Raw genomic sequence first — 23,387 nt, 5'->3', positions numbered from 1 at the left:
TGGTATCACTCTTGGCTGGAAGCAGTGCTTAAACAATGGAAAAAACACCAATTTTGTCCAAAAACCTCTCATGTTTAACTGTTTTCCACTTTTTCTTTGGTCATTTTAGCCTTTTTGGCCAGGGTGAAGGGAGTATCTGCCATCAAACAAGAAGACAGCCGCATGTAGCTATGATGATGTTTGCTAGTTCACCTTACATGCATTAATGTAATCACGTGGTTAGCCTACTCAACGTAAATTACACACGAACAACATTAAGCTACTCACGCAGAGAAGAACGGCTGCTGCTGCATCATCATCCTCATCATTTCTGCTACACTGGCAGGGCTAGGGGCCAGGACTCTCCTCTTCGGGTTTTTGGGGGATGTTGCTAACTCCGGTCCGATAACAGGCACCACACCCGCAGTAGATGTGCACGGTGTGAGGTCTCGCAGCAAGAAATCAAATACGGTGCATTTCTCGGCTTTTAAAAAACGCTATGCGTCGCCAGGTGTTTCATCGGATTCGAGGTGTTACCTCCTTTGACAGCATCACAGTATCAGCTTAAAGCACTTGTTGCTGCTGAGTTTGCATCTTTTGCTGTGAAGTACAGCCAGACTTTGACCGCTTCGCCTTGGGCATTTTTAATCTGTAGCTCTGCTCTAAAATATGATGCAATCTAATTATAAATGCAAAACAATACAATTAAGTTTTTAGTTTGTTTCCTCCCCACAGTCATGATTTATGTTGAACACACAAGGCCTGTCACACCGAACCCCTGCAGTTATCATAGGGGGTCAGTCTAGTAGTAATTCCAAAAAAGTTGGCATGATGTGTAAAATTTAAATAATTTAAAGAATGATTTTCACAGTGGAAAATGACAAACACATCAAATTTAAACTGAGAAAATGTGGTTTTTTAAGGTCAAGGTTCAGGCTGATGAAAGATTCATCAGTCGTGGCTTTGCACAGAGATTTCTCCAGATTTTCTGATATTACACACATTATTAACATTTTTACACCGTGAACATTATTTTGAAATTCTTTCATAATTTAGTAGCTGCCGATTAACCTAGCCGCTTCTTTCTAGCAACACTTTATTTTCCAGCCTTTCCTGGAGCCAGCATTACATTGCTTGAGATGTAATGCTGGCGTGAAACTGAAATTGAACTCATATTTTTCACGAAACAGTAAAATTTCTTCTTCCAATATTGGTATTGTTTTTTGTGTTCTAATGTGAATAAAATGTGGATATAATATTTGCAAATGTTTTATTTACATTTTACACATTTTTTGGATTTGGTGTGCGCGCGCATCTGTAATATAAATAACGAGCCAAAAACGCGTTACGATGATTTTGTATGATAGCAGTAAGTTATATTGAATTAGAACAGTTTTCCATATTTCTGCATTTTTACAGAATTTAAGCTTTTTCACCAAAATCTGGCACAAAGTGACGCAGAGCATTCCCTGTTTAATGCTCGGTGTTTCCTGGGGAAGGATCTGAAGTTTGCCCGCCTAATGAATGCCCTCCAGTGTTGACACCAAACCCACGCCCTTGTAAGCAATCAGCGGCACTGCTCCTACCCAGGGCACTGAATCAGTGCGCGAGGAGAAGGAAAACATCTCCTTGCTGTGCGTGTTTACGACAGAGGATGTTTCAGAATGACACCACTTGTACATGAACCCCACCTCTCCCCCCCCCGGCTCACACGTCGGGCGCTGCGTGCTGTGCTTGAGCGTCACATCACAGACTTAACGGGAATCTCGGGTGTCTGCACCGCTCCTCCAGGATTATGCCCGGGATGACTCCGTGGTGATTTCTGAGTCCTTTTTGGAAACATTCATGGGTGCACGACAGGATTTCCCGAGTGGGGAAACGTGGGATTTTGTCCACTACCGCTGTCGTTTCCACTGCGCGGACGGCTCAGGTTTTGACCACAACTTGGGTTAAACTTTCCCGAAATACTCCGGTGTGAAGAAAGAAAGCCGGATTTACAATTAACTATTTAACCTGGTGTTCTCTTCACACTGCCGGGGATGAAGGCAGATCGACGAACTATGAATTTTCTCTTATGGATATTAGTCCCAAACTTTTTCCTGTGTTGGCTTGTGGTTGACGCACAGGTAAGAAACGTTATGCTGGGCACGCGCCACAGCACGCGGCATGTTTGTGCTGCTAAAGTCATATTTTTGAGCAATTGTTTCCCCCATTGAGCCCAAAGAGGCTCGACAGAAACATGAGAATATAAACTGTCATTATATAATGTTAGACCAGCACCATGCATCATTTCCCCTGTGTGCAGACACAGCAGGCAATCTAAAGAACACCAGCCATGTATGCAAGTATAGTGCATGTGCGCATTTTTCTGTTATATATATAGGGGAGACCGGGGATAGTTGTAACATTTTTGACATTTCTGTCTGTAAATTGGAGCTCGTTTAAGGTAGTGGATTCAAAATGTAATGCAAAGTATTTACATGTCTCTGCTATTAAATAGTGCAGCTATTTTCTCTGCAGCACAATTACCCATTGCATGGTATGGCCTCAAACACAAAGAGTGAAATGTTACAATTAACCCCATAGTCTGGGTTAGTTGTAACATATCCTGGGGTGAAATGTAACACAATGAAATAAGGGTACTAACGAAACATTAACATGTAATCTTTGTTTATTCAACACATGAATGCACTTAGAGCCATTTATGTAGCTGTGTGTGTGTGTGACAGAATGCAGAAATCTAGCTTTTGAACATATTCCAACCCCCCAAAAAAGACAAATTCTGGAATTTTCTGCAACTAAATATTTCATTAATTTTGGTTGGTCTTCCTTGAGTTTGGCCTCATTGGCTCAGTGGGCATTATAACCTACAACTCTTGCACCAATTTTGAACATAACAATGAAGCTGAAAAAATGTAGTTGTTCACCAGCATCGCAATTCCATTACTTTTTATCATGGCTTACCTTGGTGTGGTTTGCAAAGTGCTTCAGAAAGATGAGGAAATCTGTTTCTTGCACCCATCCTGATTTATTTCCACTACCAGTACTTCCTACTGGTCCATCTCTGACACAGAGGTCTGCATAATGTATGTGTGGGAACACAAACAGTGGAGGAATTGTGTTGCCAATGGCATTAACCGCATATACAAAAGTGACCAGTGAACCTCTCTCTGCTGATGTCGTTCACAAACTTGTTTAATATAAGTTAAAGTAATAGTGTGGTAAGTTGCAACATCTGCATTATTGTTACAACTAACCCAGACTGTTGCTGTTACAACTGACCCAGACTCCTATAGCCATGAACTAGCTAACATTACAGCCAACGGCTAAAACATTAGCACTAAAGACCTACACAGAATATATCCCCATAGACATACAAATAACATAATTTAAGTTTGATGAGTTTAACTGCAAAGCAGATAATGCTATTAAACATTGAAATAAAGTAGAAAAACTTACTTTTTGGCATACAAATTACTTTTTTTTCGTGTTAAATTGTCTGTGTTTGACGAAATGTGCTGATTTTTCACATGTGATAGCAGAACTGAATTGGGCATGCACAGGATGAGTCACATCATTTGAAACGTAGCCCTGATTGGAGAAATTGGAAGTGTTACAACTAACCCACGTTACAACTATCCCCGGTCTCCCCTATATATATATATATATATATATATATATATATATATATGAATGAATGTGTGTGTGTGTGTGTGTGTACGATAGGAGTCAACAACGAGCGATAGATAGATATAACAGTATAAGTGTATAAGTCATTTATTTTGTTATTTTGTGCTGTAGATTTTTGCGACCACACAGGCACGCACGCACGCACACTCCACATTTCATCATAAAATCAATATCAATATCAGCACAGCAGATGGAGGCGATGCATTTGTTATGAGCTTAACTTGCTAGGAGCAGTTTGTTCCACATCTGATAAGTTTTGTGTTCTAAAATAACCATCAGCTGCCTTTCAGATCACATTGTGATGGGTTTGTTAAGCCTCACTTTTTTAAGTAATGAAGCAAAACCAAACTGAATGCCTCCTAGGAACAAGACCAGTATGTTTGAGTTTAGATTATTTGTCTTAAATTGTTGTTGTTTTTTTTAAATAAGATGATGCATGTGAATATAGTATTTTGCATGTAACCCGAAGCTGGGCTGACTAAAAAATTGACACATGAATCACCAGACTTGATGTACTATTAGTCACTGATGAGTCCCAGTTGTTTATAGTGAAGCATAAGCTTGTCGAGGGCAGGAGAGTGTTCCTGCATTAACAGCACCACGGACAGCGGCTTCAGCACTGGATCCTCTGTGATGATGAAGGATCTGAGTGTACATAAAAACTAGAAAATAACATTTCTGATGCCAAGGCATCATTTCATAATATGAATATCAAATAGCAATAATGGAATAATGAATAGTGCCGGCCATATAGATTCAAATGTTGAAATATGAGTCATTGAAAGTTGGGATTGTTTGGTTTTTGCTTCACTGACAGATGCTACTCCTCCTTTAATTTGTCAGTATTGTATTTAAAAAAAGGTGTTTTTTTAAATACATTTTCCAGGCTGTTGCCTGCTAATCAGACTCAAGTCTTTGCTTCAGTTTGCAAGTGAAGTGCAATCTTCTTCCTGTACAGCTGCTTTAATTTCATCCATGTCTGCCATCAGGTTTACATGCATTTTTTCCATGAAGAGAGATATTTAGCTGGCTAAGACAAAGATGTGTGACGATAACACCTTTCACTCTTAATCCCACAGATTAACCTTTACTTCAACTGTTTCATCAGTGGGTTCAACGTCAGATCTCTTTGTATTGTTGGACAAATTGTGGGGATTAATTCAGAGTCTGGAGTCAGATTAGGTAAAGCCTACCAAGGCTCACTGGCTGAACTCTGAGTCAGTGATGAACACGTCAGCCTGATTTGCAACATCAAATAAAGCGTGCACATATTAAACAGCAGCTTCAGTTTACCTTAGTTTTAAAAATAACACACTGACCCGCTGGGAAGTTTTAGGGTATGAAATAAAGAAGAGAGCTCCTTTCTGCATCTAACAAAGGATCCACGAAGGAAGTTTCAGGGGTTTAAATGTACTTAATGAACTGATTCTGATGCCTGGCACTATAATTATTTATCCCAAGACTGAAAGTCAAACATCTGCTGTGTACCAGCTAACCACCCTCAGTGAGATGGCTGGGCTTAGGCTGGGTTGTTTGGCTCAGGAAGGTGTAAATCTGGAGTCCAATTAATGGAACAAGCCTTCAGGTGTGGGACACAGACACCTTCTATTTAGAAAATCTGTCTATGAATGGGAGCTGATTTAGTACTGTGGCTACCTTTGACAAAGCTGGGGCCCAGTTATGATGATTCAACTGTAACACAGGACATATTATTCTCCAAGGTGAAAAAAGAAGGGTTGGGTAAGGGCTTTAAGTATCAGGAGAGCTGCTTGTACAAGAAATAGAATAGATGTAGAGATACTGTGAAATGACGTCAAAAATCCCCACCTGAGCTCTGTTGAAGCAATTATGGTCCAAAATGGCTCTAAAAGGTTTTGAAGGTATAAGCTGCTACAACAGGAAGTGCTTTTTTTGAGGTTATCGCTGCTAGAAGAGTTTCAACCAGTTATTCATTCATACTGGGATTATCTACACCTATGACTCAAGCTTTATTTGTAGCGCTGTTTATATCCGGCAGAGCAGACAATTAATTTTCCCCAAGGTGCTGCATTAGAAACTGCGACAGCCGTGGAGGGCCGCACCCAGAAGGGAAAGCTAAACACCCACCCTGACCGTAGAGTCTGATGACATAAAATACTGATATCTGCTGATGTTAAAAACAAATTTTCCCTTTCTAACAGATGTAACACACATGTCCTTATCATTTTGTGGTTCAAAATAGGTGTGCCCTCTGGTGGACAGCATGTGCAACAGCAAAACAGCTAACAGCTAATAATTTTACGATATGCCGAGTGTTGCAATAAAAAATAATATAAAAAACAAACACCCAGCACGCCCCTGCCTGCGGTTTATCCTTCAAGCTCGGGTCCTCTACCAGAGGCCTGGGAGCTTGAGGGTCCTGCAGTATCTTAGCTGTTCCCAGGACTGCGCTCTTCTGGACAGAGATCTCCGATGTTATTCCCGGGATCTGCTGGAGCCACTCGCCTAGCTTGGGAGTCACCGCACCTAGTGCTCTGATTACCACGGGGACTATATATATATATATATATATATATATATATATATATATATGACTTATCACCAAATTATGAACTCAAAGTTAAACTTTTTCAGTATCTGTTTTATCCAGTAAAATCTGTAAGTTTTGTCTCTACAGTTATTTTTTTGCTGCAAAATGAAAAAATGTGGTGAAAATGCCACAAATGCTGCTGTAAGTTGGAGTCTTTCTGCATCTGAATGGGATCAAGTTAGCAATTAAATGCAATATTTTTCTGAAAATACAGCAGTTAACTGAGATAAATCATTGTAAATCACATGTTTCTGTCTACAGCAACCTTCCTGTTTGACTGGCAGCCAGCTGTGTTGAATCCCCTCCAGTTGTGCTCATTGAGAAAGACTCAGACTGAATCTTTCTGGATTTATAAATTAGATAGCAATTATTTGCAAACCTTCACCAACCTCTCTTAGAGGGACTGCATTCAGTCCAAACCTGCAGAATGTTTTTTAATTCAACCTTTATTTATGTAAATTTACCTTGATAAAAGTAATCCCACTATGACTTAATGTGTTATTTATACGAGAGACCTGTTTCGGTTGCCTCCGATCAGGCAACATGAGCTCTCTTGTTCATGGTATTCATGGTTCAAGTATTTCAGTTTTTTTAATTAAATTTGAATATTTCATGTTCCTGTATCAATACAATATTGGCGCACAAAATATTGCAATACTATGCTGTATTGACCTCCCCATGTAGCTGCTTGTAATTTCTTCCTTTTCCAGCCTTTAAGTAAAAGTAACTGTTGCTGGATATAGTTCAACATGATTGGCTCAGTTTTAGTTGCACCAGTAGACAAATATAAATGCAAATGATCAATTACGTGATCAATTATGTAGGCTCCAGATGCTCCAGATGCTTTAGATGACCAGTTACAGCAAAGAACTCCAGAGGTTTTTGATTTGATTTACAATAATGGTCTGGGAACAATGGCTGCAAAGTCAAGACTGTTGTTCAGGTTTTAAATATTCTAGGTAATAATTTTTAACCTGCCCCAATTTGTGCTTAATGTACAAGTTGTTAAAATTTAGTAAACAAACATGGTGGGAATCCTTCTTAAGCTTCTACCAAATGCTTTGTGTTAGCTCAACATTATAACGATTCTGAGAGTCGATCGGTTGGCTCCTCCAGTATCTTTAATTTATGCATGCATAAATTAAGAGTAAGTCCAAGTTTCCTACCACACTCCAGATGGAGCTTTAACATATTTCTGAAAGTATGTTAACTATAATTAACTCTACTGGGAAATGTTAAGGCTTCAAATCTGAAACACAGACATCTTAAACATGATCTGCAAAGAATATTAACCGTGTTTGATTCTTCTGCTTAATGGGCTGTTGGATATATGATCGTACATGGGTTTGTAAGCTTGACATGGTACAATAACCACACTGTTATTTTCCTGGAGAGGCTGTGAGATGGCTTAAAGCTGTAATGACGTCTTTTTTTTAGATTTTCAGTGAATGTCAGGCTTGGGTTTGGAAAACTGGAATAATCACATAAAAGGATGTTAAAAGTTTGAGGAGTACATCTGAGAGGTCTTAGATTTCTGTAAGAAGTGAAGCAAATTATGAGAGTGGAAATGTACGGAGCCTGCAGGGGACATGGGAGAAAAAAACTTAAGATGGACTTTTGCGAGATCTCGCAAAAGTTTTAGCCGCATTCTTCGGCCTTCGACCTCCCGTTAGCTCGAAGCTAACGGGAGGTCGAGACCTACTACAGCCGGGAGGAGCACCGCTTTCCCGGCACATCGTGCCTCGACCTCCCGGTTGGCTTCAAGCCGGCATCCGAAGATTGCGGCTAAAACTTTTGCGAGATCTCGAGTTAGTTTTGCGAGATCCCGAGTTTGTTTTGTGAGATCTCGCAAAAGTCCGTCTTAATTTTTTTTTCTCCCATGTCGCCTGCGGGGCTCCGTAGAAATGAGACATTAACTGGAAGTGAAGTATATGGAAATCAATGTGAAAAGAAGAAACAAACAAAAAAAGATTGAAAATCACTGAAAGAATGACTGGAATCCACTGATTCTGGACCTTTTCTTACGTTTTGAGGAATAAAGCAAGCATACTGTTAATATAAAAGTAAATAAAGGCAAAAATCGATTTTTCTTTTTGTTTAGACTCGTATAAGAAGTCAATCAAAACTGATGTCGGGGTTTTAAAAGAAGCTTTTAGGAAATATGTGTGAGTGATATGCCTGTTTTAGTCATGTCAGAAGCATCACTTCAGAGAGAGCTCTCTCTCTCTTTGGTCACTTCTTCACTTTGGTCCAAACTATAACAAAACAGTCTCGACTGGATCGACTTCCAGACATGCACCCTGTTATGCAAATCTGATAGCAGTTTGACATGTGAGTATGATGTCTGAATAACAATCCTGGTCACGTTTGGGGAAGAATCGTGACAGCAATCTTACCAGGTCACATGTATATTTTCTGTATCAGCCTCAAAATGGAAAGCATGTTGGACTTGCATAAAGAAAAAGGCTGTGGCAGAAAGAGAGAGCAAAAGAAAAAGGAATGCAAATGTTTTACATTAAAAAACTCTAATACATTTGTTATCTCAGTCATTTTCACTTCTACAGAAAAAAATCATTTAAATAAATTAGGAAAAGCAGTGTTAAGAAAGGGCGATTTAAGTTTTTGGGCGAATCATCTTTTCATAAGTCATAAGTGTAATAATCTCACCAGCACATTCTTTATATATTTTTCATTTTCATTCATGCCAAGTGTTAAATGTATAAATATGCAAGGCCTAAACTTTTGGCAACGTGTGAGTAGCTGAAGAGTGAATCTATATTATTGCTCGTCTCCAAGAATTTATGCACCACAAAAAATCTGCTTTAAATTCTGCATTGATTGATGAAAGTGAGGCAAAAATTGAATCGAGGACTCTCCATGAGAAGAGATGTCACCCAAAATTCTCCCCACACTAGCTTTGCAAGGTTGGATCTCATCTCATTGATCTTATTGCAGCTTTTGATACATTCTCCCACCACACCGTCCGCTATAGATTAGTCTCTAATGGCATAAACAGTCACTCGCATGGTTTTCTCGTACCTCTCCGGCTGTTCAGTTTGTGCAAATAAATATATATATATATCAGTATAATTCAGATTATTGTGGTGTGCCTCGAGGCTCTGTCCCGGGGGCTTTGTTCTTCAATATTTATCTTCTACCTCTCTGCAATATTTTCAGGTGATATAACACTCATTTCTGTTTATCTTCCAAACCCACTGCTATTCTCCCTCCACGTCTCTTTCTGATTGTTTAGTTAAAATTAAAGTTTGGTTTACTCATAATTTTCTTTAACTTAATAATAATGAAAATATAATTTATTTTTATTGCCATAAAATCGATGTGGTTTAAATCTATTAGTTATTCATTAACTATTAATTAAGAACATTAAGAGCTGGATGGCCTGAAAGCCATAATCTGAGATCCTTCCCAGATGCCTTAATGCCCACTCGCATCCTGGGCCATTTGACCTCAGCAAATCACATGATAGGCCAGCACAGGCATCCAGTATCCGTAGTTTCAGGTGCTGCACGTCTCGTATCTTCACCCCATAGACAATTGCCTTCAGATGACCCCAAAGATAAAAGTCTAACGGGGTCAGATCGGGAGACCTTGGGGGCCATTCAACTGGCCCACGACGACCAATCCACTTTCCAGGAAACTGTTCATCTATGGCACCCATAATGTGGTGGTGCACCATCTTGCTGGAAAAACTCAGGGAACGTGCCAGCTTCAGTGCATAAAGAGGGAAACACATCATCATGTAGCAATTTCAAATATCCAGAGGCCTTGAGGTTTCCATTGATGAAGAATGGACCCACTATCGTTGTACCCCATATACCACACCAAACCATCACTTTTGTTGTTCCAACAGTCTTGGAGGATCCATCCAATGTGGGTTAGTGTCAGACCAATAGCGGTGGTTTTGTTTGTTAACTTCACCATTCACATAAAAGTTTGCCTCATCACTGAACGAAATCTTCTGCGTGAACTGAGGGTCCTGTTCCAGTTTTTGTTTTGCCCATTCTGCAAATTCTGTGCGCCGATTTGGGTCGTCCTCGTTGAGATGCTGCAGTAGCTGGAGTTTGTAAGGGTGCCATCTGTGAGTAGCTAATATCTGCCGAAGGGATGTTCGACTAATGCCACTCTCCAGTGACATGCGGCAAGTGCTACGCTGTGGGCTCTTGCTGAATGAAGCTAGGACAGCCACTGATGTTTCTTCATTAGTGACAGTTTTCTTGCGTCCACATTTTGGCAAATCCAACACTGAACCAGTTTCACGAAACTTAGCAAGCAGTTTGCTGACTGTAGCATGGGAGATGGGTGGTCTCGTAGGGGGTCTTGCATTGAAATCTGCTGCAATGACCTGGTTACTGCGTTCACCAGATATCAACACAATTTCGCTCCTCACGTGTTAACCTCTTCGACGTGTCAATGGCTGTGAACAAAGAGAAACTTGTAAATAACTCATGAAAGAATAAAGTTACGCTGAAACCAAGCACACCATTGTTTTTCTTGTGACATTACCAATAAGTTTGATGTGTCACATGGCCCTCTTCCTATTGAAAAAACAAAAGTTGTATCCAAGATGGCCGACTTCTAAATGGCCACCATGGTCACCACCCATCTGGAGGAGTTTGCCCCCTCACATATACTAATGTGCCACAAACAGGACTTTAATATCACCAACCATTCCCATGTTATTACAGTGTATCCATATAAATGGCCCACCCTGTATAATACCTATAAAGAAGTCGCTTTACATGCATCAAAGAGTTTCTAATTTTAAAATTCACATAATTTTTTATATATGCTCAGTTCAAGATTAAAATCAAAGACCTGGGGCAGAGCAGGTCTGGCCCACAGCACGCAGGAAGATGTTCCCAGTGTTGTTGAAATTTCAGGAAATGGTGACTTACAGTCATGTATGCACAGGGTCAAAGATCTGATCGTGTTTGCTGTGCTCCACAGATGGGGTTTGATGGGCCGCTCTCTGCACAGGAGCAGATGTACATCCTGTATGAAATCAAAATGCAGTGCTACCAGAATCTCTCCAACACTGAACCAGGAACCACAGGTACAAACCATACACGCAGATACAGTCGCTGCAAAACAACACTCAACTCATTTGAGCTTAGCTGAAACATCAACACTTTAAATTGTATGATGGGGGAAAAATTAGGACGATTCCAAAAATAATGGAATCAATACTTTTGATTAAACATCTTTTCCCAACTGTCAGTAAACAGGGAAAATTAAAACAAAAGGAAATCAATATTTGATGTGACCACAAACTCTTCTGCACTCCTTATCTCAATTAAGGATGCTCAGTGCTCAGAGAGCAGAAAGGAGGGAGTCGTATTTGTATATGGAGCTTCCACTTTTGCAAGCAAAAAATTGACGAGTATCTAAAAGTGATTCTTACAACCTAAACCCAGGATTTAAAGCACACCCTCTGGCTTCTGTAACCCGGTTGGGTAACAGGGGAAGCAGTCAGTGGAAGCTGAAATCATCAACCCTTTGAGGTGTGGATTAAAATTCTGAATTCATAACAAAAAGCTTAGGGCAATGAGGAAACTCATTCTGGAGTGTCCAAGTCGTCACCACCGCAAAGGCCCGACACCACAAAGAGTCGGGCCTTTAAAACTGCTGTTTTAACCTCCTAGGACCTGGCATCCACATATGTGGACATCACATTTTAGGTTGTCTAGACCAAAATACAAAATTTTGCTCTACAATGGCCTGATATCCACTTATGAGGACATTATACTGCCACTGTTCTATTGAAATTTAAAACAAATGTCCTCATATGTGTATCTCATTTTTCTCAAACAAAAATCAGGTAAAAACATTCATCAGGTCCCAATCAGCCCAAATAACAAAGAGAAATTAAAAGTGCACACCATGAAAGAATTCGGGTTTTAGGAGATTAAAGGCACAGCAGTAATCTCTGCTCTGAAAACTAAAAAGGAGATCAATAATAAAAGCTCTGAGACCAACTGGGGAGAGCTAATTTTCATGTTTCATAAACCAGTTTGAGATGATTTCATCTTTGTGACACGGAGCGTTACCCAGCCATCAGGTGATGGAAACGCTGTGGATGTAAATGGACGGACCTGCTCAGCAACAACGCTCAGGTAGGCTGTGGGATTCAAACAGTGGGTCCAAATAAACATTCGCCACATCGTTTCACCACCAGCCTGAGCCGGTGACCTGGGATGGAGCCACACTTGTTTGTTTTTAAATTAAATTCTGAATCTGAATATCGCAGCAGAAATCGAGACAGTTTTCCAATCTTTTATTGTCTTGTTGTGGCGACACCAAATTATAACCCGTTTCCTGTTCTTAGCTGTCAGGAGCGGCCCCGGTGTGGTTTTCTGCTTCAAGGTTCGGTGTATTATATTCAGAGACGCTTTTCTGCATACCTCAGGTGTGAATAGGGGCTATTTGAGTTCCTGTTGCCTTCCTGTCAGCTTAAAGCAGTTTGGCCATTCTCCTGACATCTGCGAGACATTTGTGCAAAGGAACTGCCGCTCACTGGATGACAGACCTTTGTTGATCTGCTGGCATTTTCTGAGAAAAGCATCTCTTGAACCAACAATCATGCCACATTCAAAGTCACTTAAATCCCCTTTCTTTGCTACTTTCATGTTCACTTTGAACAGCAGGTTGTTGTGACCATGTCTACATGGCTAAATGATGTGCCGAGCAGACATTAATGAGCAGTTGAACAGCTGCACCTAACAAAGTGGCCTGTGAGCGTACAAGCCTATTCGCATCACAATGTGAATGGATATATATGATAGAAGTCCATATTCTTGGCATGTAAAACAAACTAGCACACATAGGAAAAACAGAGGGTATCATATCGATGACGTGTTGACTTCTTCATCTTCTCACTGCAGATGAGGTGTGCCCTCCAGACTGGGACGGTCTGATTTGTTGGCCCCACGGCTCCCCCGGGCTCATCACCAAGGTCCCCTGCCCATCGTACATCTATGACTTCAATCACCAAGGTTAACACTTTTCTTTTCCAGCACCGAATTAGAGCTTAACATGCAAAGAAAAACTCAAACTGTTCAGCGAACATCTAATACAAGCATTTTCAGCATGACTCGTTATATTCTCAGGTAGCGCGTACAATCCGAAAAAGAGTTTTGAGGATTTTGAAGGTCTTGGACAAGATGAAAGTTTGCTTTTTGAGAAATTTTGCTCTGATGTGTTCTTCACAGAAAAGTGGAACATCATATTTGGTGGATAATTAGTGAAACTTTTTGGTCCTTACAGCAGGATTCTTGAATAATTTCAGCTTCATATTCAGGCCACAAAGAAAAAAAATTAAAGAATTAAAGTGGATCGAACTCTGTCCATCACATCGAGCGTCAACATTAATGTTTTAAATTCAGTCATTAATAGTTTGATTTACATCCGTTCTTCCCCTGATGTGAAAGCCACAATGAATTGAAGGTAAAAAGGTTTTTAAAGGCATTAAAAATGATTTTTTTCCCTTTTATACACGACACGGAACTAAGGTGTAGTTTTTATTATTCATTGTGATTAATAATTTCAGATCACCTGTGTAAGAATAGATGTGTTTGGGCCATTTATGCATTAGTTACTTAAACCTTTTTAAAGGTGTTTTTGTTTGAGTGAAATTATTTTTTATTTTTAAAATGGGCATTTTGTAGGACATGCTTACAGGAAGTGTGACATCAACGGTTCCTGGGTCTTTGTGGAGCAGTGGAACAAAACATGGACCAATTACTCAGAGTGTTTACGCTTTCTCCAGCCCTTCAGTGACGAAGATGGGAGAGTAAGTATCGCTATAAAATATTAAAGTTGCAGCTGTATGTGTGAAATGTTTTCCATTGTGAGTATACAGTAAAAGTCTCCAGCTACCCCTCATTCTGTACATTTTGCTTCCAAGCAGCCAGACTTTCTCTTAACTTAAGCCTGACGACCTTTCCCGGGTGCATACTGCACGATCACACCACTGCACCACCCTTTTCCCTATTATTAAGGAACTCAACACTGGCTTTGAATCATTCAAACAAAACAAAAAAGGTCCTAAATCAAGAGATGAAGCAACTAGATGTGTCTAAAACAGACAAGAGACAACAAAGAACCAAATTTAAATTGTATCTTTTGACACTTTATTACAAGCAGCCTGTTGCAAAGACACATTTCTTCCTGTTTCTTCAGCTGAAACCATGAAAAATGCCAAAGATAACACAGTTTGACAGGCATGAAATAGTATTTTTACACCAACACGCTGCTATAAGCTGAAAACTTGGCATTGTTGCCTCTTAAAAATTTTAAGGACACTAGACAAGTGGAGAACAAAAGAAGAAGTGACAGGCCTAAAAACGATCCACTGCAGATGAACAGTGTCTGAGAGCCACACAGACCCGACGCAGGAGCTGAGAGATGCACCTGAACCTTCAGCTGATCCACCCGCTGTTCACCGAAGCCTCATCAGAAATGGAAGGGTGGCTGTCAAGAAGTCATTTTTAGAGAAGGGAAGCGGGAGGAACGCCTGATGTGTGCTTTAGACAAGAGACAACTGGGCTGGAAGTCAGTGGAGTGATGAATCTAAATTTGAAAATATTTGGTTCAGATCTTCATCGGGTTGTCTGTAGGAGGTCTGGGGAGGTACACCGAGTATCTACACTTGTCTGTAAAACACTCTGTGATGGGTTGGAGCTGGATTTCAGCCAGTGTTGCTGGAGAGCTTGTTAAAACGACTGAAAATATGAACGCAGAAAAGTACCATTAGATTTAGATCTACAGTGTAATCCTATCTGGAAAGCATCTGATTTCAGCATTCAGGCTGTGCTGAAGAAAAAAGCAGCCATACAATTTCTTTGACTTTTAAGCTCTTTCAAAATGTACAAACTGTGCTTTCACCTCACATACTGTTTCCATGTTTCGATAAATTGCTGCCATATCTTCCATTTTCCCATCTGAATGTAAATAAACGAGGGGTGAATCAAGCCTCGCGCAGTGTTGCACACAGGTCAATAAACATACATAGAGCAGACCTCTGTGAATAAGCCTGGATGTTCTCTGAAACATCTGCTGCCCCGTCTGCTCCATCTTACACAAACATCTGTTTTGTGGTGCAGAGCTTCATATTCTTACCTCGAGTGTCTAACAACCAAACAGCTCCTCATCCCCCGAAGCTCACGTTCTCACCCTTTTTACTTGTTATCCTTTAACACAGCTTTCAGGCTCTCATCAAAGGCTGCATATTTATGAGTTGTTAGCTGTTCATTATGTGTTCCTTCTCAGGTTGTAGAAGAAAAATGATTAAAGGAAATCTGAAATACTGCTAACTTTTGTACAGCAGGATTATGACAGTCTTATTTTCTACTCAGTAATCAGCTCCAAAAAGCATTTCTTACATCCTCTACGGTACCGTCCGCCCAGATATGCCCCCCCAATAAAATACAAAGCAGACATTTGATAAGGAAACCAAACAAAGTGTTCTCAGAAGCTGGTGACTAATCATATAGCAGAATTATTTCAGGACAAATGAGGACACTGTGCTCCAAGCAACCAAAAAATAAATAAAATTTAAAAACATGAAAATATCAATTTTAACTGCAGATTTTGATATTTTAGCCATTTGAAGGCAGAAAAGGATACAAAATCTCAATAATTGGAGAAATTTTCATCTCGCCATCCGTCTGTTTACAGCCATTTAAATTCTCATATTTCATCTAAAAGTTACTTTCAGTTACTTTTCCCCTTTTCTTGTTTTGCCTGCTACACATATAAGATGTTAATCAATTCAATTTTATTTATACAGCGCGAAATCACAGCAACAGTCGCCTCAAGGCACTTTATATTGTAAGGCAGACCCTACAATAATACATACAGAGACAAACCCAACAATCATATGACCCCCTATGAATAAGCACTTTGGCGACAGTGGGAAGGAAAAACTCCCTTTTAACAGGAAGAAACCTCCAACAGAACCAGGCTCAGGGAGGGGCGGGGCCATCTGCTGCGACTGGGTGGGGTGAGAGAAGGAAGACTGGATAAAAACATGCTGTGGAAGAGAGACAGAGATGAATAATAAATGGATTATCCAACCTGACACTACATTAGTGACATTAATATGTCTTCACGTCACCTTTTAAAGCAGCTTTTGTAAGTGTATTCACACACATATTCACACAGCAGACAGATAAATGGAGAATCATTAGTATTTGGACTCGTTACCATGTGTTTTCTTAGGTCTTTTGTGTGCGTCTCTAACAGCTCCAGGGGGAAATATTTGACTTTTTAGCTGCTAACTGCTGCTGTGTTCACCGGCTAATTGCCAGCTTTGGATGCCTCATGTCAGGAGTGGGTGTACTGTAGTAGGAAACAAAAAGTAGTCGACGTGCTGCTGCAGAGACTTTGCTTTACTGAGACACTTGAGTTTGGAGGAGTGACAAATTGCAGCCGAGTGATAACAGATAACAAGCTTCCATTCAGCGTTGAATTATTTCCATGAAAACAATAAAAAAATAGTAACTTTATAAATAAAAAAGTTTGCCTCTCCAACCTGCTAAAAGCTCTCCACAAACTTGCTTTAGATAGAAGAATCAAATCTACAAGCCTCTGAGTCCTTCATCCAACTTGGCTCGATTGCAGCTTTTGTGAAATCACAACTGACTTTGAGCGACTGGTACAGCTTTTGAACGATAAGCCTAACATGTGCTTAATATCTCAAATTTAGTTTGAGGCGTGTTTAACAAAAAGACTTCCAGGTCTGTCGCTTTAAAAATGATGGATCAGCTCAGCCTTAATTTCCCTCCATCATCATTTTTCTTTACAAAGAATTAAAATCTTGTCAAGAAAATTAATAATTCTCTTATAAAATTAGCCTTTTAATTTCACTCCACACAGCTTTTCATATTCAACCTATTCATCTAAGCAACCACACTACCCTGGGGATGTCATCTGCTCTGAAAATAAAACATTACCAGGAAGAGAGACTTATAGCCATCTTTTGTTTTTGGTATCAGCTGGATCTTCTGGCTGCTTTGAGCCTAACCACTCCTCGTAGAGATTACATTATCTTAGATTTCCAGGGAATGGATTTGCTGCTAAAACTCCTGAAGTAATTTCTACTCTATCAAAGATTAGGGATGTAATGCTGACTCATTTTTCTGTTTTAATTAAACTCCATTCGTGCTGGGCTTCCATGTTCTCATTGAAGCCCCATTTTTTCCACCATACCATTGTGAGTCATGATTGTGTAAATTGTACCAGTCTTGTTCAGAAGTTGACTAAATAGGAAATGTCTCTCTTTCTTGTCACAGCAAGACTTCTTTGAGCGGCTGTACGTCATGTATACCATTGGCTATGCCGTGTCCTTCAGCTCTCTGCTAGTGGCCATCATGATCATTGGATACTTCCGGTAAGAGAGCAGTTTTTGTTTTTGCTTAAATCATAAACTGCAGTTTGTCAAATCTGAGCTTCTGCAGATAGAAAACACATCAGTGGGAGCCGGACTCCTGCTGCACATCCTGCTTTGGATTCTGAAAATCAGCAGTGGCAGGAACTTAAAAATAACAGCAACATTTAATGCCTTACTGACTTGAACTTTACAGGTTATGAAAATTCTCCAGCTGCCGGGATATTTATATTCTTGTGATGCCTCTGTCAGCTCCCTTGTCAGCTGGAATATTTGTGTCCTGTTGCCTCATGTACCGTTTCGAACCACATCTAGAGGATGCAGAGTTGAGTATACTTCAAATGGCAGAATGCTAATTAGTCTAATTTAGAGTGTGGTGATGGGGACGCTGCCGTCTCACACATCTGCATATGGAAATGTAAGATGTGCTCATTACAGATCTAAACTAAAACACATCCACTCTACTGGACATGTTAGAGATTAGCAGAATAAATAATGACTCATCTGTATGTCCACATGAGACAAGTAGAGATCATTTTATGTGCAGTGTTGACGTTCAGCGGCAGTGCAGCAGTAGATGTAGCAAAACTGACCTTCAGGAGCCAAGATTTTCCCTTAGCAATTATTTTAGAACCACAGCCACATTTTTGAAAGTTTCGACAGTTGATGTAAATTTTTTACTTTGTCCTGTCGTATTGGAGCGTAGATATGAGTACCCAGAACGCAGCTTTCAGAGGCAGAATGGACAGAACAAAAATGTGAGCCGTGTCTCATCAAAGCCCAAAAATAACAAATCCAAAAGAGAACAGAGTCCAAAATGCAAAGTAACTAAAGCCAAGAAGAGCAGAGAGGGAAACATGCAGGGAGGCTGCAAGAAGACAAATACTATAAATACACACAAGGAACAGGTGAGGGGGATTACACAGGCGAGCTCAATCATGATAAACACAAAGTGGAAGTAAAACTAATCAATGCCATGAAGGGAAATCAGGCTGGAAAATAAAAGAGGAAATAGAAAACTACTAGACACAGATACTGAAACATTAAGAGGCACGGGCGAACAGAGAGGGCAAATGTATAAGCGTAGGGAAATGAGAGGGACAAACGACAAAGAACGAAAGATTGAAGGAACATAATGGAAAATTTAAGACCCCTGCTTCTCCGGGTCAAGCTGACCGTGCCGAATGAAAGGCTCTGACATGCTGTCATATTCTGTCTCCATGTAATCTTTCAGAAATACCACGTGTTGATGTACGAGTTATCTTTTATTACACAGCGCTCGGACCATGGCAGAAAGATAGCTTGTCTGTATAAATATTCTAGGCTTGCAGTCCCTCTTGGTCAAAATGCAGGCTACTGGCATGTTGTTTGACCCCTTTGCAAAGGTAAATGAAACTCACAAAGGCATCCTGTGTTCCTCAACAGGAACGGTGCAAGAAAAACTCAAAATAGGAACTGACACTTATTATAAACCAGGAATAAAAAACTGGACAATCATAAACAAACTAAGAACATTAAGAAATCAATCAGAAAATACCAGAAATATGAGAACATACTAAACAATATACACAAGGACACAGGGAGCCATTCTTATCTGGCTATAAGGTTAGCATACAAGTCACATCCTGTGTAGTGTCATGCAAACACATCCCTAATTACCAGATCCAAGAATTCAAAACAAAGTCGTGCACACTTCCCCTCCAGTTCGTCATTCCCTGCATCGCCATCTGCACAGAGCTTGGATCCTGGTAAGCAGTCAATACCATGCCAACTGTTGCAAACAGCCTGGCTGGAAAGACTGAGAATTAGATTTTGGTGGGACTGAGTGTGAAAGGGGCAATCTCTCTGTTGATACGGTGTACTGTTGAAGTTGTAAATACACTGTAAACATCGACTTGTGCCTTCTTCTTGAAAAAGGGATCGGACCGATGGCTAGCTTTAACAAAATATGTGTCAGACTGACTCTGACCAGAACCCCGGCATTTATCCATGACTGCTACAGGTTTTTACATTTGTGATCCAAATAAAGAAAAATAAATGGCCTTGTAGATAAAACACAAATACATAAGAAAGATGTCATCCAAAAGAAATTGTAAATAGTGGTTTTGTAGTAGTTTTTATTTGGATATGTTTCCAAGCTTCTTCTTTTTTTAAATTAACCCTCACGTCATCCTTTAACCCTCACGTCATACTGGGCTCTTTTTGTGCCACTTTTTTCATTCGTATGAACGCCATTTCCGCTGTGTTGGGTGTAGCATAGCCAAACTTGCCAGCCGGTTTCGTTTTTGTAAAATCTTCAAATTTTCAGTCTGATTTTCTTACATCAGCCTAACACGGCTTAGCAGCAAAAATACTCACACTCAACACCCTAGGGACCGTTTTGTGCCCCATTGAAACCCATTATAAACGCTATTTTTCACGGCAAAAAAAATACGGTCAAATCGATCATCAGGTCTCCAGCTTAGGTTTTGTTTTGGACTACAGGCCTTAGAGTTGTAATTTTTTTATTTGTCCACCGGGTGGCGCCCTTGCTCCACATGTGACGCCTGCTGGAACATACACATGTTCTCCAGCGGCCTGCTCGAGACAGATACCCGGAAAAGGCAGACTAATTTCCCGCGTACAGCAGCAGCCTGCCCCGCTGCTCGTTCCGGACCATTTTCTACCCTTAGGTTCGTTTGATTTTTTTATTTTTTTTTTTAATCAACAGGAAATGACGTATTTGTTTTCACGTGGTAGCGGAAGTGTGTGCTGCAGACACGGGAACCGAACCATATGCTCCGGCGCTGCGCGAAGCACACCCGCGGCAGAGGCACTCCTCCCCGGGGGAGCAGGAGCAGCAGCGCCGCCTGGGGACATTTTTGGCTTCTGGAAAAAAAATTAAAACCAGATCGAAATTAATGTTCGAGCCAATCTTTTGTCCATCTAAAGGCCTAATTATAATAACAATAAAATATTACTTCAAATGTTTTTTTTGGAAAATATTTTATGTTTTATGTCTTATGTTTTTGGGGCAAAAAAAGCAGTGCGCTCATGTGACGAAACCGGGATATAAAGGGTTAAAATCCGCGAAATGTAATTAAAACTTGACATGAATATTTCAAGGAGAAGTAGGTCTAAAAGATTGGCTAATTTAAAGTGGAATAAAATATTAATATATAAATTTTTTATAGCACTTTTTCGGGCGTGGCAGAAAACGGTCCCTAGGGTGATGAACGTAAGTTTTTTAAGAAATTAATCTAGAAAAAGTTGCATTTCCTGCGAAAATGCAGTGTGAATGCCTTGTAGTGGAATCTGAAAACAGCAGAAGGAGAACTATCTGCTGAAAATACTTTGTAGAAACTGAAGTCTTTGCTGAAAACCGTTGTATTTGAAAGGGTACACTGAACAATATCAATAAAGCACACTGAGTGCAAGCAGAGAAGACGTGTGACAACAGCCACAGGTAGGATTTGAACCTGCACCACCAGGTCTCACGGCAGCTGCTCATCTCACTGAGCCAAACTAGTTCTTGTCCCAAAGACAGATATGGTGAGAGAAAAAATGTGCAGGGTCCCGAAGAAGCTGAATCGTGCTGAAAAGAGGTGAAGAAGCAGAACTGTATACTCAAAACAGGCAAAAAGGCTGAAATTCTGCTGAAAGAGCAGAAGAGGCTGAAATTGAATTGAAATTGAAAAGAGCGGAACTTGAAGTTTCTGCTGAAAATAGGTGAAGAAAACCACTGAACAACCTGGAATTTGTGCTGAAAAGAGGTGAAAAAGCTAAAATTTCTGCTGAAAAGGGTGTAGAAGCTGAAATTTGTTCTGAAAAGTGTTAAAAAAGTTAAAGTGTTTACTGAAAAAAATGTTGCGGGATTCGAACCCTCCTGCTCTGAAAACGGCTGCTCATCTCACTGAGCTAAAACACAGCTCAGCCCGGCAAGCTAACCTGGTGATCACACTGCTAATGTGGTCCCATTCATTCAAATGAGTCAAAAATGACATAGAAAGCTTAATATTTCAAAAAGTATAAAAGTTATCAGCACCAAAAGATATAGCTGGCATTAGCAGAATGAGCAGAAGAGCTTAAAATTTGAATGGTGAAAATCGAATGAAAACTGAGGGAGTAGTTAAGCGGCAAAGAAACGGAGCAACTAGAATAAAGTAGAAGATTAAAGTTTACAGAGAAACAGGATCTCAGTCACGGCATTCACACTATTAATGTTGAAAGTGGTGCCAGTGGAGCTTTTCACCTGGACCACATGAAGGACTTTTTCCTGCTGTGCTTCTGCACTCTGGGAATAAAAGTGGTTTGCTGAACATCTGTGGAAACCAGTAAAGGAATGGATACAGAATCTGATCTTCAAAATCACAATGGCCATCAAAGTTATCAATGTCCATCACTGATTAGGGTAAATTAATTTCTTAACTGGTTCGATTTAAATTGATTAGTTCTAACGAATAACAGCTTCTGAATGATGTTATTTTAAGTAACCTTGAAAAGGAAACTGCAGAATCATGGGCTCAGTTATTTTTAGTATTTTTGAAGGCAGGTTATATCCAAGCAACAGGAAGATACCTCTAATGATCCGGTAACTGGAGACGGAGCAGCCAACCACATTCATCTGAAAAAGACTCTGCAAATTATGTGACTTACTGTAACCGCTTGCTTCCTTACATAAGAGGATTCAAACAAGTGTAAAGAAATATTTTAAATTATGAAAATAAAAGCTTTGATCTAGATGAAAACCTCGTTTCACATGGACCTGAGAGAGATGCAAGTAAACAGGAGGCGATCATTTCAAACTGCCTTTGATTTTGCAGTTCCACTGGCAGGGCTCTCCAGATTTATTATGGCGTGTTACGGTAGGTGTAATAATCCCATCAACACTTCAAAAACCTTTTCGAAATCCCTGCCCACCTGAAATTGTATATCACACAAAAACCCACTTACCGGTAACTGAAGACGGCATTTCTTAAGATTTAAAACCTGAGTGTAAGAACTGGTCATTTATGCAACACCAGTGTTACACGTTCCCATTTAGAAGCACCTCTCCTGCCTTCTGCATAAAAATAATCCAGAACAATGAGCTCTGTGCCACCACTGATGGGTATTCTGTGTGTAGGTAAACTTCCTCCTGATTTTAACACCAAGTTTTGACTGGGTTGCTGGATTTGATTGCGAGAGATGGAAGCTGAAAGTTGAGTAAACATCCTCTTACTCTTCAGATGCTAAAGTGCCCGAGGTGATCAGAGATGCATGTTTAAAAAGGGAAACTTCAAACAGAGCACATTTTCTGGATCATTTGCAGCTGAAATTTCAAAGAGCCATCAAGGCTCCGTTTGACAAATACAGGCCTTAAATCCAGTGTTTCTGACTTCTTAAAGTGCCGACAAATCTCTGATTCTGATTCTTTATCAGCCCTCAAAGCTCCCGCTGCTGTCTGCCTCAGTTTTTGTCTCTAGCGATAATGTACACAATGTGTGTTAGAAAATGTAAAGCGCCCTTTAAAGAGCTGCAGTACATTAACCCTATGCAAGCCACAGTCAGCTGTGCTGAGCAGTGCAGTGTTTTCCAGAGTAGGAAAAAACAAAAACACACAGGGATTAATTGTTTTGAAGTATCAGAAACTTCAAGTCAGTTTTGATGTTTGACAGCAATTTGAATGCAGAGACGAGTCTGCAGTCATTATTTTTAACGTTTTGTGGTCTGAGTGATGATGATGAAATAATACTGCCAATTATAGATGGTAGTATATAGGAG

General features: G+C 40.1%; 1 protein-coding gene across 1 annotated transcript in view; it reads left to right on the top strand.

Annotated features, from left to right (window-relative positions):
• Nucleotides 1-1,805: 1,805 nt before the first annotated feature.
• The window catches only part of pth2ra (parathyroid hormone 2 receptor a), a 66,429-nt gene continuing 44,847 nt past the window's right edge, over nucleotides 1,806-23,387 (top strand). Inside the window, exons 1-5 of the mRNA XM_085385066.1 lie at nucleotides 1,806-2,105; nucleotides 11,207-11,312; nucleotides 13,141-13,251; nucleotides 13,924-14,048; nucleotides 17,551-17,648. Of these exons, the coding sequence (XP_085241192.1) occupies nucleotides 2,019-2,105; nucleotides 11,207-11,312; nucleotides 13,141-13,251; nucleotides 13,924-14,048; nucleotides 17,551-17,648 (527 nt within the window). The 5' untranslated portion in view covers nucleotides 1,806-2,018. The remainder of the gene's footprint in view (nucleotides 2,106-11,206; nucleotides 11,313-13,140; nucleotides 13,252-13,923; nucleotides 14,049-17,550; nucleotides 17,649-23,387) is intronic.

The sequence above is a fragment of the Rhamphochromis longiceps genome, linkage group LG16 (assembly GCF_057381845.1).
Source record: "Rhamphochromis longiceps isolate RC_006_pf linkage group LG16, R_longiceps_female_GT1.1, whole genome shotgun sequence".
In the NCBI taxonomy this organism is placed as follows: domain Eukaryota; kingdom Metazoa; phylum Chordata; class Actinopteri; order Cichliformes; family Cichlidae; genus Rhamphochromis; species Rhamphochromis longiceps.
The sequence above is the reverse complement of the archived record's forward strand: the minus strand, read 5'-3'. Positions and strand labels throughout refer to the sequence as shown.